The sequence below is a fragment of the Cherax quadricarinatus genome, chromosome 1 (genome assembly GCF_038502225.1).
Source record: "Cherax quadricarinatus isolate ZL_2023a chromosome 1, ASM3850222v1, whole genome shotgun sequence".
NCBI lineage: Eukaryota > Metazoa > Arthropoda > Malacostraca > Decapoda > Parastacidae > Cherax > Cherax quadricarinatus.
Genome location: NC_091292.1, coordinates 38,325,285 through 38,341,154, shown reverse-complemented (window position 1 = coordinate 38,341,154; position 15,870 = coordinate 38,325,285). Strand labels below are relative to the sequence as shown.

The 15,870-nt window shown below is 46.3% G+C and overlaps 1 protein-coding gene across 4 annotated transcripts in view; it reads right to left on the bottom strand.

The window, feature by feature from the left end:
- The window catches only part of LOC128687835 (NFX1-type zinc finger-containing protein 1), a 772,006-nt gene that overhangs the window by 132,395 nt on the left and 623,741 nt on the right, over positions 1-15,870 (bottom strand). For all 4 annotated transcript variants that reach the window (XM_070079951.1, XM_070080150.1, XM_070079996.1 and 1 more), the window contains one exon: positions 14,126-14,237. In XM_070079951.1, the coding sequence (XP_069936052.1) occupies positions 14,126-14,237 (112 nt within the window). The remainder of the gene's footprint in view (positions 1-14,125; positions 14,238-15,870) is intronic.

Below are 15,870 nucleotides of genomic sequence, written 5' to 3'. Positions count from 1 at the left end.
AGAAGTGCATGGAATGAAGTGCCCCAATCAACATTAAATGCAGGCCGGGGAAAGTTATGGCCTTCTGTAGTTAACTGTTTTACTGATTTTCCATTGCTTGAGTCAGGTTCAGGAAATTGTTCAGCTGGCAAGGAGATTAGCAGGTGATGGTTTTGAAGATATGAATGGAGATGTGAATGAGCTCTTAGAAGATAATGATAATGAAAACAGGAGCCCAGAGGAAATGTTGGTAGAGCTCGATGCATAGATACATGGGAGGTAGACAACAGAAGATGAAGAAGAACCTGAAGAAAAACAGTTAGCATTGCAGTAGTTATGTGAGCAGTTCCATGTTGCTGCTAAACTAGCAGACTTTTTCACTGAAGAGGACCTTGACAAATCTAGAAGCAGTGCTTTGAAATGGGGTCTAGATCAGCAGATGATGCCTTACCATCAGCTGTACTACATGAGGTCCTCAGCTGACAGCCGAGGTGAGAGGATGTCAGGAGCTCAGCCAGCAGCCAGGAATGCTGCTGATTGGTCGCCTCATGCAGACACCCCTCTAGCATGGAGGCCTGGCTGCGCGTGGCGAGTCAGTCGCTCTCCTGACCTCAGCCAGGTCATATCAGGTGACGCTCTCAGCACTGGCTAGCTTCCCTGTGTGGAGCACTCAGTGTTCGGAGTGAATTTTTTGCTCTGACCTGTGTTAGTTTTTGCACGGTCCTGCTCCTTCATTCGTGGTCTATGCATTCGTGTGATCATACACGGATGTGGGGATGTTCCATGTGAGGACAATGTTAGTTTACACATGGTTCCTTGCAGTGACTTGTATAGCAAAGTGCATTCGCAGGACAGTGTTTCACTGAATGTGGCGTGTTCCTGTGTTAGTTTACGCACAGTTCATGCCAGTAACTTGTGTGTGATTCGTGCCTAGCGAACTCGCATGCATTCGTGAGAATTCATGCTCGTGCAGTGATGTAGCACTGACCATCTGCCGATGTTTAATGTGTCAGATCAGAACCCCAAGTGCACATATTGTGTAGGTTTACGCACAATAGTGCCTGTGTTGTGTATCTAGTGTATTTGTGAGCATTCATGCATGTGCTGTGACAAAGAACTGACCTACTACCAATACTTGGTGTGACAGTTCAGCCCTTCAGGTGCATGGTTCTGTGCTAGTTTATGCACAGTTACCACCAGTGCTTGGCAGCTAGTGCATTTGTGAGTCTTTCGTGTGTGTTCAGTGCCAAGGCTTCTCTGTGAATGAGACCTCAATGCACATTGTGTGTGTGTTGTGCAGCTTCAGTGAGTGATCTAACTGTGACTAGTGCACCACTCTGACCTCACTGTGGGTTATCTCTAACTCTTGGGAACTGTGGCCCACAGCTACAAGCCTCATTGGGGCAGTTGTGCAGCTGCAACCAGCAGTAGGTCTGCTGGTACGTTACCCACAAGAGACGCAGCCATGTCAGCCCAAGAAACTCGACCCAAATGGCCCATATCATCATGCGATGATGATTCTTTGGGCAACATGGAGGAGGTGGAAGCCCCACCGAAGAACACCAAGGACAACCAGAGTGCTGGGGGAGATGTCCTAGAAGATGCTCAGCTGGGGGCAGCTGCCTCCCCAGCTGGCCCAGTAGCATTGGGGACCTCAGAGCCCAGCCAGATCCTGGACCCGCAGACGAACACGCCCCAGCTATGGGGGCCATGGGAGGGGGCCAGGATCCTGCCTCCAGGCAATTGATGCCGGGGCCACCACAGGAACTCAACCCAGGTGAAGCCTTACAGGTAGACGAGGAGAGCTCTCATGATGTACACTCGAGAGCTCTCACGACGTGCACTTGAGAGCTCAGAACCGGGCTGCACGTCAAGCAGCCAATGCCTTCAACAAGTTTGTGCTCCCCCACTATGAGATAGTGAGGGACCTGGAGACAACAGTGCCCTCCATCAAGCTCAGCTGTGAGATCATGCTCAGGGGAGAGATAATGGGAAAGCCTCGGGATGAGGACACTTACGACCAGCTGAAGACCACGGCTGTGGCAGACCCAAGGATAAGGGAGTTCTTTGCTCAGGAGAAGGTGAGCAAAGGGGTTGTATTGCATGTCCCTGTGATCATTTCAGCAGAGCATTTCCTCAAAGTGCCCAGCATCTTCAAGGCTGATGGCCAGGGTCAACAAGACACCCACTCAGAATGTGTTGATCCACCACCAGGGGCCACTACCTACCCACATTACCCTAGGGGTGTGGGGGTGGTTCAAGACCCAGCCCTACGTAGATGGCCCACTCCAGTGCTACAACTGCCAGGGCTTCAGCCACATTGCGACCACTTGCCAACATGTGAAGAAGTGTGGAGTTTGTAGCAAGCAGCATGACACCAGGGATTGCATTGACCTGCTCAAGCAACCCACTCCCAAGACTCAACGCCCACAACCCAAATGTGCCAACTGTGGAAAGAAGCAACACTCATGGAACCAGGGATGTCATGTGATGGTGCAGCGGTGGCAACAGGTGCACCAGCGGATGGCCCCAGCGGTAACCATAGTGCAGTCCAACCCAAGGGGCACTCAGCAGTGGCAGGCAGGGATGCCATCCAATGCCCCACAGGGTCCAGCTACAGCCTCAGCAAAGTCCAACCCATGGAGCGCCCAGCAGCGGCCGGCAGGGACAGCCACCCCAGTGCCTCTGGGGTTGGCTATAGCCTACAGCAGAGTTCCCACCACTAGGTACTCAGCAGGGAAGACAGGGTGCACCACCAGTCTCAAAGCAGGGTGGACAATGGAAAGGGCAAGCCTCAAAGGCTCAGAAGAAGCAGAACCATGGGATGCAGCAGGCCTGGGTCAGGGACACTGCTCAAGGAGCCACGGCCATACAGTGGCAGACTCCACCGACCCACCATCAGGGGCCCTCCTTGCAGAGCCAGCCCATTCCCAAGAGCAGCGAGAAGCAGGCCATGACACCCAGCCAGACAGTCCAGAGAACCACAGAGGCTTGAGCAGCAGAATCACCAACAACCATGGGAATGGGACGGCAGCCCCAAGCCCCAGCCAAGGCAACTCCATCGACCCAGAGGAGAAGGATGGTGAATTCTGGAAGGGCCCACATTGCCAATATAATCATGCTCCTGAGAGAATGCATTAAGGACACGCTCCCATCAGTGTGGAACAGGGAGACCTACAAACAGCTCCTGGCTACCCTGTTCAGTTTGCTTATGCTGGAGAAGAGGGATGTGGAGGATGGAGAGCTCAGCCAGCATTGGTGGAGTGTGGACGTGTCTTCTGAAGGTTCCTCAGTTGTTTGTTGGTGGTGTAGGCCCTGTTTAGGCTCTGCTTCACTCTCTTTCTTTTCTTGTGTGCTTGTGTTGTCATTGCTTTCTCCATCAGACGGTGTTGTGTGGCCCATTTATGGGGGGTTCGACTGAGATGTCGTTCACCCCCATAGGGGGGACCCCCCTCCTGCCTCTACTCAGTTGACAGCTGTTACACTACCGCTGGTCCAAGATATGGCTAGTGTGCCCCTACTGTGATAAACAAGCCCTTGAGGTTGATGACAGTGTCAGGCCCCTGTCTAGCCCAAAATGCCAACCCACCACTTGTCCAGACTTCTGGGAGGTACGCTCCTCAATCCTCATCGCCAGTTGTTGTTATGGCAGAATTGGACCAATTTCTGCATCCCTCTCAGACGAGGAGATCCACTCTGAACTGGTTCACAGTGGGGGTGACAACTTAGGTTTGCAGGAGGTTTGGAGCCTCTCGAATCTTCCTACCCAATCTTGTATGGTTCGTGTATGTTTCTTGGGTGCTCTCTCAAAATTTGTGACTTTCGGCAATCTAAGGTTTCCTGTTCTTCCTTATACTTTTCCTTTACTCTGGTGTCAGAAATGTTTCCTTTTTGGGCATGGAGAGTTGTCTTGCCGTGGTAAGATGTGTGAACTGCAGCGGGCTTCACCCAGTCATTAAAGACAGTATTACCTGTAACTGCCCAGCTCTGTGCTACTTCTGCAAAGGGAACAACAAGGTTACCTCCCAGTCTTGCCCGGCATATCGCCAGGCTCTTGATTTGGCAAACTCAGCCAGGGCCCAGTCTCTTTCGCTCGATGAATGTAACTCCTGCTTGCAGTCCGTAAAGCCAGTCACAGTCCGTCAGCCCCTGCCTCCTTCGCCTCCAGTGCCCCCCACTAAGGGAGTCTCCCCAACACCAACACGGCCAGGGCACCTGTACTCCGCAGCTGTGAGGGCTAACATCTCTGTTACAAATCGGTTTGGGGCTCTTGTGGACCTCTTTCTCCCTTTAGAGGATTCCCCAGCCCCGGGACAACATCAACTCAGGGTGTCCTCGGACTCGGTTTCCATTGCGGAAGTTATTGCACATGCCCCCCTCGTCCACAATGCACGTCCTCCCGTCGAGGTGGTGCAGCTCCCAAATCAACTCGATGCTCAGTTCCCCACCCAGTTCAGGTGGACATCATACCTGACCCGGAGCCTCCTGTCTCGCAGCCGACTTCCCCCCCAATTCTCCTCAACCCCAGCCTCGGCCTGTCTTCACTCCAGGACCCTTCCTGTCTGAAGGTCCTGCTTTTTCACTCTCGCCTGCCTTGGCTTTATTCCTTCATACTATCCTCCTTCTGGTGGAGGAGGTGCTACATTCCTACCTCCAGGGCACCTCTTTTGTGACTGTGTCTCTCGGTTCTCCCTTGCCTTATTGGGCTGTTTAGTTCACACACATGAATCTTTCTCACTCCTCTGTTTTTCTTCTTTGGAATGCACATTCTGTACTGGGGAAGCTTCCGGACTTTCAGAGGTATCTGGCTGAGGTACAGCCGCTGGTGGTGGGTCTCTCTGAGACATGGTTATGCCCTCGACATCCTCTTCAGATGCCTGGTTTTACTGTTTACCATAGGGACCGCCTTGCAGGGAGCGGTGGTGGCCTAGCTCTTCTTGTATGCAACTGGCTCCAGAGTGCGACCCTCTCTCTCCAAGCCTATGAGAGTGGAGTGTTGGAAACTCTGGCTGTGAGAGTTGCCTTGGGCACTCAGTGGTGCAACATACTCCTGATCTATAATCTGAGTAGGTCGGTTACACAAAGTGAATTTACCTATTACTTTGGACAACTCTGTGGTTCTACACTTGTGATAGAAGACTTTAACACAAGGCACCAGTTCTTGGAGCCATCCATTTCTTTGGGATTGGTGAATCCCACAGGTAGGGCCGTTCCAAACCCTCCTCGCATCTCACCTTTTGTTGCTCACACCACCAAGTTTGGAGACTAGAGTGGATCCTTATACCAGGCGAGTTTCTACACTGGACCTCATTCTTGGGTGTGGGTATTTTACTACAGCTGCTGTTACTGTAGGTCCCTTCATGGGGAGTGATCATCCTCCAGTCCTTACTTCTACAAATGAAGCCTTAGCAGTGCCGGTGATGGCAGTTCGTTCATAGTGGAAAATCACCCAGGCTGGTTGGACAAACTAGAACTGGATCCTTGCTGATTACAGCCTGCCTCAGGACCCCTTGCTGGATGAGGCTGTCGCGTCTCTTCAAGGGGCCATGATTGAGGTGGGCTCACATTCATTCTGTCTCTCCGGAAGTTTCTCCCGTTCATGCCCCCAGGTTCCATGGTGGAATGATGAGTGCCTCCGAACAGTGAAGGCATGTTGGACAGCGTAGGCACAGTGGCAGTGCCAACCCTCTCGGACTCAGCAGTTGGCTTACAGAAGGCCAGATGCTCTTTGTCGGTAAACCCTCCTCCAAGCGAAATGTGCATCCTGGGCTTTATTCTGTTCTTCTCTTTCTTTTTGCACCTCTGCCAGTCAGGCATGGGTTTTTTCCACTTCATGTTGGGATCACATTCTGTAAGTACTTTTCCCCTGCTGGGGAAAGGAGCGGCTCCACTCTTACTCCAGGATAAGGCTGAGTCATTTGCAAATTTCTTCGGTCCTATGTTTTCTCCTCCTCCTCTACCCTCTAAGGTGATCAAATGGGGCCCTTTGCCACCTGCCATACCCGAGGTTCACTGCCAGGTGCTGGCGTCTCCCTTTAGCTCCCATGAACTGCAGCGGGCACTTTCCCAACTTTCTTCCCGCTCTTCTCTAGGGGAGGACAACTTACCCTATTCATTTATACTACATCTACCTCCCGCCTGCACAGAAGCTATGCTGGAGGTTTTCAATACCAGCTGGTCTACAGGTGTCTTCCCTGATATGTGGAAGTGCTCTCTTCTGATTCCGATTCTAAAGCCAGGCAAGGATGATACCCAGCCGAGCTCTTACTGGCCCATTGCTTTACTGCCCTGCTTGGGTAAGGTGCTAGAACAACTGGTGGCTACCCGTCTCTCTTGGTGGACTGAGGAACATGGCCTCCTACCTGATAACCAGAGTGGCTTCCGAGAAGGTCGATCCCCTCTCGACTTTTGCTTCAATTTACACAGCTCGTGCACACTTCATTTGAATGCCAGGAGTTCCTTTTGGCTGCATTTTTGGATCTAAGCAGAGCATTTGACTCTGCATCACACACAGCAATTGTTTTCAAGCTGGCCCACATGGGGCTGACAGGAGCTTCCCTCTGCTGGATGCACAACTTTTTGCAAGGGAGGACCTTTCCTGTTGCAGTGGATAGCGCTTTGTCCTCACCCCGTCCTGTATACTGGGGAGTGCCCCAGGGATCTATTCTTAGCCCACTCCTTTTCTCTGTCTTATTGTCGGATCTCCCTTCCATTCAGGGAGTGCATACCCTGGTATATGCAGATGTGGCCCTTATGTGCAGTGCCCCAGCTTTACTGACAGTGCAGGAAACACTTCAGGGTGCCCTGCAATGCATAACATTATGGGCCATCACCTGGGGTTTGGAGGTTAGTGACACTAAGTCCAAGCTCTTATGCTTTACTAGACGCTGACTCCCCACTCTTCCATCAGTCTCATTGAATCAGACGCCAATCCCTTTGGTCTCCTCTCATCGTTGGTTGGGAGTCACCTTAGATGCACCATTCTTGACATGGAAGAAACACATAGCGGCCCTCCACCTCTCGTGTGCATGTCGCATTGCACTTATGCGCCGGATCTCTGGCACCAAGTGGGGGGCGGATCAAGACCTTCTCTTTAGGTTCTATACAGCTATGGTTTGCAGCAAGCTCACTTATGCAAGTGAGGTGTATGGCTCGGCTTCTTCCTCCTCTCTTCATCACATAGACAATCTCCAGAATTCAGCCATCCATAATATGCTGGGGGCATTACCCTCCACCCCCATTGCAGCCTTAGAGGCAGAGTCAGGGATAGTCCCTCTCTCGTGGGTGAGGACAGCAAGGTTACGACTCCATCATATGGCCTCTCTGCCTTGTACTCACCCCCCACCGCTCTCCACAGATGTGGGAGACAGCCTCTGTCCCCCCACGTTTGGTTCAGCCTTCCTTTGTAGCCAGGGCCCAGCATTCCCTGACCTGCCTTACACTTCCTGTGCTTGTGATGACTCCCTCCCCTCTCCACTCTCCGGTCCCCCCCCCCTGGCTGGACCTGATGCAATACATTCACCTGGATTGGCACTACAGGAACAGGGAACCCCCTTAGTTAGTTGCATTTCTATTTGAAGAATTTCACTCTGTTACATATGGCTCTTCATTCTCCGTCTACATGGATGACTCGGCACGGACCTCCCACCCCTTCCACATCCTCTGCGGCCTTCTTCGCTAATCTCCCCTGTGTCAAACGTGGCAGTTGGACCCTGCTCATTCTGTTCTGGCAGGGGAGCTCTTCACCATTCACCAGGCTCTGGCTTTTGTCCTAGATCACATTCCCCCACAACCATTGGTTCTCTTCTCTGATTTCCAATCTTCCCTGGCACTTTTGTGCTCTGCCCGTCCATGGTCACTGTGCGTCCTCGTTCGTCGGACACAATCTCTCCTCCTCAGCTTCTTGTGGAGCCCAGGTTGGAGCATCTCCCTTCAGAGGGCACCCGCCCATGTTGGAATCCGGGGCAATGAAGTGGCAGATCGGGTGGCCTCCCTCGCGCACACACTTCCTACTATTACCCCTCTTGCCCTGGGCCACAATGATTTCACAAGGGCTGTTTGGAAGGGAATCCGCTATCATTGGCAAGAGGGCCTGGCACACTCCCTCTCTTCTTCGGCGTTGGGCTCTGTTCGAACTTTTAATGGCCCCTGCCCTTGGGCTCGCCATTCTAACCGCTCGGTGGATATTGCACTGACTCGCCTTCGAGTCAGGCACTTGCGACTGGTATCTCATCTGTACCGCCTTCGGATGACGGACTCTCCTTACTGCCTGTGGTGTCCCTCACAGCCTGAAACAGTGGAACACTTCCTGCTGTGGTGCCCACGTTATCAATCTGCATGGACTACTCTCCATGCAGCCTTGTGCATGCTTGGGGTGCACACTTTCACTCTACCTGTCCTTCTTAACGGGGAGGGGTTTTTCCCTCTGGACTGTCAGGAGATATTGGCCTGTACCTGCTCCTTCCTGCTGGCTTCAGGGTGTATCAGGGACATATGATACATAGTTATTAGTCAAAACATTCTCCCACTTAGGTTGAAGTCCCCTCTCCTAGCACTGGACGGCCGGGCTCGATACAGCGTATGCTGTCAGTGGCCCTGAAACCCAACAGAAGAAGAAAAAGAAGATGTAGAGGATCTGCACGCACACCTCATCCAGACCTTCACACCCGAAGACGTGGACGCACAGGCAATGGTGGCCCCGAGGACAGAGATCGTGGACTGGCAGGAGGAGATGGAGACTGACGGGTCACCCTTCAGCTCCTAAAAGCACTCCAGTGGAACATCTGTGGCCTGGGGCAGAAAATCCACCTCGTGGTTGAAGCAGCAGTCCGGGACAAAATCGACATGTTTCTGCTCCAGGAAACCCTAGTCAATCCAACACCCGACCCACAGCCACACATCCCTGGATTTTCAGCCTGCCTGCAACACTGACCCACAGCCGCACATCCCTGGATTTTCAGCCTACCTGCAGCGGACTAGGCTCGCTGGCAGGGGCACTGCAGTTAATGCGCGGAACTGTATTCCCCACTCAGTTGTCACCAATCCCATTGTCTGCAGTGAAGGGGTTGAGGTACAGGCTGTCACCCTGCACCTGCTGACCGAGCCACTTACGATCTACAGTGTGTACCAGAGCCCAAGGGTCACCTTAAATCTCTCAGAAGTGGCAGCCCTTCCCATGTCTCCCCTCAAAGGTCTGCTGGTAGCAGGGGATATCAATGTCCACCACGAGCTCCTATGTTCCATCACTTGCACAAATGAGGTGGGCAGGCACCTGGCGGCGGTGCTGGAGGACATCCCTGAGATCGCCCTCAACAACCAAGAGCTGACCCACCACTTTGGCAACCGACTGGATGTCACACTCCTCTCCCAGAGGCTACAGCCTGGAGTGAGTTGGGAAATCCACCCTCTTCTCACCAGCGACCACTTTGCAATTGTCACCACTCTGTCGCTCCCACAGCACCCTCCATACTCCCCACCACTGTGGTGGAAAACCAAGAAGGCTGACTGGCAGTGCTTCCAGGATGTCATACAGCAATGGTGGGAGGAAACCTACTGTCCAGAGCCTTCAAGCAGCCTTCATCTGAGCAGCTGAGGTGGCAATACCACTCACCCAGGTTGGGGGCATGGCCAAGCATGATTGGTGGTTCTACGACGAGTCCATTAAGAAACAGAATAACTGTCTCAATTGCACCCACAGGTTGCACAGGTGGAATCCTATGGCAAAGTCCCTTTGGATGCTGAGGGAGGTAGTGCGGCATGCCACTGGAAAATGCAGAGGTGTGGCGCGCTTTTACCATGACCCAGCTGGGGAGGCGGAGAGGCTAGTGGAACTCATCACCTCAGGGGCAGTGACAGCCCGCCTTCCTCAGGACATACAGGACCTACAGGCTGCCCTCTGCAAATGAGCAAATCCAGTTGCGAGCAAGGTCATGGAATGGATTAAACTCGCAAGTAGAGATTCCACTGTATATATACTCATAAATTCTAGCGACTTCAAATCAAGCAGGAGAAAGCTGATAGGCCCACATGTGAGAGAATGGGTCTGTGTGGTCAGTGTGCACCATATAAAAAAAATCCTGGAGCACACAGTGCAAAATGAGAAAAAAAACTCTGACCGTTTTTTTTAATTAAAATGCCGACTTTGTGGTCTATTTTCGTATAGCATTTATAATTGTATTCTCGTTTCCTTGGTCTCATTTGATAGAATGGGAAACATGTTATAGAAACAGAGGTGATCTTGATTGGTTTTACTATAAAAAGAACCTGGAAATGGAGCTCAAAGTAGGGAAAATGTTTGATTTTTGCCAATGTTCAAAAGTAAACAAATGATGTCTTTGTCCAATAAATGTCCAACTAGCCATTCTAATATGCAGTCATGAATGGGCTGACATTTTTTGTACAATTATTACAGCATTGCAGTAGTCTGCATAACAGTAAATCCTCTATTTTTTATCTGAATAAAAATTCATAATAGAAAGCAAGAGTAATATCAGAGGGGCCTGGAGACATGACTGATGAACAAAGAAAATGTTATTTTAGAGCCAGGAATGTCTGCATCGTTTATTCTGGACCTTATTTTGAAATTGTCATTTTTTTAATTTTCGTGAAATTGGCCAAATTGCAAATTTCTGACCACGTTATTGGGCAGTTGAAATCAGTAAATGGGCAGTTTCTTGTACTCAATCCATAGAAAAAATGGAGTTTTAAAGCAATAGCTATGAGTTTGGTCGACTGGAACAATGGAATTAGCCAAAAATAGGGCTCAAAGGGTGAAATCGCCAATTTGTAAATATCGCTGAGGTTGCTAACTTTGCGAGAGAGTAATTCTGTCAGTTTTCCATCAAATCTCGTTTTTTTTTATGTTATTACAATCGGGAAAAGATTCTCTATCATTTCATAAGAAAAAATAATTTTTTTTTTTAAATTTTGCAAAACCAGGAAACATCTCAGGATTGGGGGTTGCAACAGTCAAAGGGTTAATAGACCATATTAGGACACCTACTGAAACAGTGAACAGACTTAATGTTTTCTTCTCCACCATAGGAAAAAAATCTAGTGAACAAAATATCAAGGGCAAACACCCATCCATCAGACTACCTCATAGATGCCTACCTATATACACTATTCCTAGCTCCAACCAACCCCATAGAAGTTACGCTCATCATAAGAACAAGGCAGGAGACATAAACAACTTGCCTGCTTTTATGAACAAAAAAAGCTTCTCAAGTATTGTCACCAATTATTGCAACACTCTTTAACAAATCCATTGAATCATCTACCTTCCCAACAATCCTCAAAATAGCGAGGGTCACTCCGATCCACAAAGGAGGTGACCAAGCTGACTTGAATAACTATAGACCAATATCTAACTTACCACTGCTCTCTAAAATCTTTGAAAAATTAATTCATAGATTGATCTATTCCTACCTCATCTCACACAACCTATTAAACCCTTGTCAGTTTGGATTCAGGAATAATAAAAGCACAAATGATGCTATCATACACATGCTTGAACTAATATATACTGCACTAGAAAAGAAAGAAGTCCCACTGGGCATTTTCATTGATTTACGTAAAGCTTTCGATACAGTCGACCATGAACTGCTGTACTCCAAATTAACGCACTATGGTATCAGAGGTCACTCCCTCAACTACCTAAAAATCATACCTTAGTAACAGAACTCAATATGTGTATGCAAATGATGCAAACTCTTCCACCCAAACAATCACAGTAGGAATCCCACAAGGGAGTGTCCTTGGACCACTCCTCTTTCTCATCTACATCAATGATCTACCGAATGCATCACAGCTACTCAAACCCATATTATTTGCAGATGACACTACATGTGTGTTTTCCCACCCAAACACAGTCATACTAGCAAACACAGTCAATGCCGAAATGCAGCAAATATCTGCCTGGATGATGACTAATAAACTTACCCTGAATACTGATAAAACCTATTTCATTCAGTTTGGAAACAAAGCTGCAAAGGACCCCAATGGAAATAAGTCACTCTGTCTGACTTTTTTGGGTTATCCTAGGTTCTCTACACATATGCTGCTATGTATGATAATTCTATGTAACTGTATTTGTGTATACCTGAATAAACTTACTTACTTACTTACTAAAACATAACGCTAAATGGATCATCAGTCACAAGACTCACAGAGGGAAAATTCCTAGGTATCCACCTTGACAGTAGCCTTAAGTTCCAGACACACATACAACAAATCACCAAGAAAATCTCCAAGCCTGTAGGCATACTATCAAAGATAAGGTACTACGTTCCACAATCAGCTCTCCTGGCACTGTATCATTCACTCACATACCCTTATCTTACATATGGAATTTGTGCATGGGGATCAACAACATCCAATCACCAAAAACCCCTAATAACCCAGCAAAAGGCAGCAGTAAGAATAATGACAAATTCCCACTCCTGCCAGCATACTCCATCAATTTTCAAAAGTCTGAATCTGCTCACCATTAAGAACATCCATACTTATTCATGCACCTACTACATACACAGAACAATACACGCAAATATAAACCCTCCACTCAAACTTCTCCTCGCCAACCTAAACAGGACACATGACCACAACACAAGACATAGATCTCTTTTTGATATACCTCGTGTCCATATCACACTGTGTAAACACTATGCACATAAAGGGTCCCAAAATATGGAATTCATTACCAGAAGATATTAAAGTAACCTGGTCAGAAAATCAATTTAAGACTCTTCTCAAAAACCACTTAATCACCCTAGACTAAATGCTAAATACTCAGTACACACATACTAACTTATGTACTCCTACATCATAACTTCAACAATCAATTTGAACCTTTTATCCATTGTTGACAGGAATATAATTAAATCTTTGTTTTCACAAAAAGCACTTTTGATTATATGAATATATCTTTTGTCTTATACAAATTTTGATTCACTTATAATTAATAATCTACTGTACAACTATGAAATAATTACTATCCTACTGTACAACTATGATATAATCCTTAGTGTTAAGTAGTCTGTAAGCCAATAATGTTAAGTAGGCCCAAAATGCCTAGGCATACTAGAGGCTCTCTTTGCATTGCAACCCACTATTGTAAATACAAAATCTCAATGTACTGCTTGCAAAGATATAAAATAAATAAATAAATAAATAAATAAATAAATATCTCTCTCGCCTGCATTCGAGGGAATACAGATCAAGGACCTTCAACCGTAGCCAGAAGTTTAGGTGCCTTATCGCACTTATGTGTGCCGTGAAAGTTCTTTGTACACTCTCCAGGTCTGCAATGTCGCCAGCAAGAACTGAATTTAAATTCTTGTTTATTAACATTTAAAGTCATAAAGTTTAAAGAGCAAATATGCTTGTAACTTTTACAATGAGCTCTTGATTGTTTCTGTGAATGGCTGCCAGCCCGTTCAAATTCAAAATTCGAATTCAAATTCATTTATTTCTTTGCAAGTAGTACACTGAGATTATATTTTTACAATAATGGGTTGCAGTGCAAAGAGAGCCTCTATTATGCCTAGGCATTATGGGCTGACTGAATTTAATGGATTTTAAACTGATTGAGTCTCATGCTATCAGAGAGAAATTATTTAAAGAGAGCCTATTTTTAGGTACTTCTTAAATTATATAATAGGTTGCCAGTATCAGTTAAGAATGAAGAATTTGTTCATGCTTTTATATACAGTTGAAAGCACATCTCTTAACCAGAGCTTATAATCCTGATGATCATACTGTCACTCTTGAATATAAAGTTTGGTATTTTATCATCATTGTTGTTACATTTATGACTTGGTGTGTGAGCACTTGTGAATTTCTTGAAAGAACAGGAGTTCAAGAATAAAAGAAAGTTCCATATCATTATTACTAATCAGTTTACCAAGAAAGCTTTTTTATTTTCATCTAGAACATAAGAACATAAGAATGGAGGAACACTGCAGAAGGCCTACTGGCCCGTACAAGGTAGGTCCTTATCAAAACGACCTTTACCCAACCCAAGAATTAACTCCCGCTAAAATTTAGTTACACCAACACTTTATGGTGGAACAACAAACAACAAATAACTAATAATGTATTGAAAATACACAAATGAATGCTTATATTGCATAAACATCAGATTTCTCACCTTGCAAGATAGACAAGGCACGCCACACTTTTTTCGACAACGACTGTGGCTACAACGCCACTGGCAATCTTCTTGACACGGAGGGCATTCTCTACTGCAAGGATACTTGCATCTGCAAGTAACATAGATGATAAAAGTAGAAAATCATCTGAAAGTATACAAGAGTTCACTTCTATCAGTCATGCATCTAGGTTACCAATAAACTCTTTTACTAATGTTTATTAAATCAACTTTTCTCAGATGTTTATTAAATTAACTCTTATGGTAACATTTATTAAATTAACTCTTATGGTAACATTTATTAAATTAACTCTTATGGTAACATTTATTAAATTAACTCTTATGGTAACATTTATTAAATTAACTCTTATGGTAACATCTATTAAATCAACTCAATTTATTTCCACATGATACATCATTTGTACAAAATTAGATGACATTACATCTCACATGAAAAAACCTTTGTTATGCAAAACTTTTGGGGCAGTCTTAAACGTAACTTACATCTAGAATGACTGCATATATGTATCTATGAAAAAATTATTTTCACAGTAAAATATATATGAATATTAAACAAATGTAAGTATGTTTATTCAGGTATAGGTACACATAAATAGTTACATAAATTTTCATAAATAGCAGCACATGTGTAGATTACCTAGGATAACCCAAAAAAGTGTATATGATGTTCCAGCACCATATACAGGTGATCAGCACAGTAGGGCCCCACTTATATGACAGGTTAGGTTCCAGGCTACTACTGGAAAGCGAACATTGCCAGGAAGCAGAACACCATTTTTTTCCACTTATAAATGCCAGATAACAAGTTTACACTAACTTATATTAAGTTAGCAATAGAACTAGGCAAAAAAAAAAAAAAACAATGAAAAGTAAAATACAGACACAGTACACTCATTACTTACTTCAAAATATTTGTAGTCTCAATGTAGGGTGAGAAGTGAGTAGTATTTATTATAAAGTCAGGTGTGGTAGGTATGGTAGTCCGCCTGGCCACCCTACCCACATGCAATATACTATGACATTTAAAGAGCCCTGGAGTGACAAAATGCATATACAGCTAGCCCTCCACTTCTATACTGACCAGGTATCTCAGGCCAATTGTGCCAAATTTGGAGGCAGAAAAAATAAAATGTTGATCTATGTTTGAAGCGCTAGCAGTAAGAATGTAGATCTACATTTGGACAGTTGAGGGGTTAACAACCAATTTGCTTACCAACCTACTCTGAGGAACAGAACTCAGTCATTAAGTAAGGAGTATCTGTATGGGTTTTCAGAGTTGTCAATGCATGGAACAATCTGCCAAGTAGGGTAGTAGAGGCTAAGACTTCGGGTAGCTTTAAAAAGAAATTGGACAAATATGTGAGTGACAAGAGCTGGGTTTGATTAATGCCTGAGATACTGCAGCAAATTCTTGGGTAGCTTTGGGAAAAGGTTGTACAAATATGTGGGTGGGAATGGCCATTGTGATAAGGACCTGTCTTGCACAAACCAGTAGGCCTGCTGCAGTGTTCCTCCATTCTTATGTTTGATGACTGGAACAGTCTACCCAGTAGGGTCATTGAAGCTAAAACCTTGGGTAGACTCAAATTTAGGTTGGTTAAACACATAAGTGAGAAAGGCTGAATTTAAGTGTTACTGTTATGGGCTATAGGACCCAACATGCATTTATGTATCTAGGTAACAGTTACTATGAAATACCTAATTATATTGAACTGTTGGGGGCA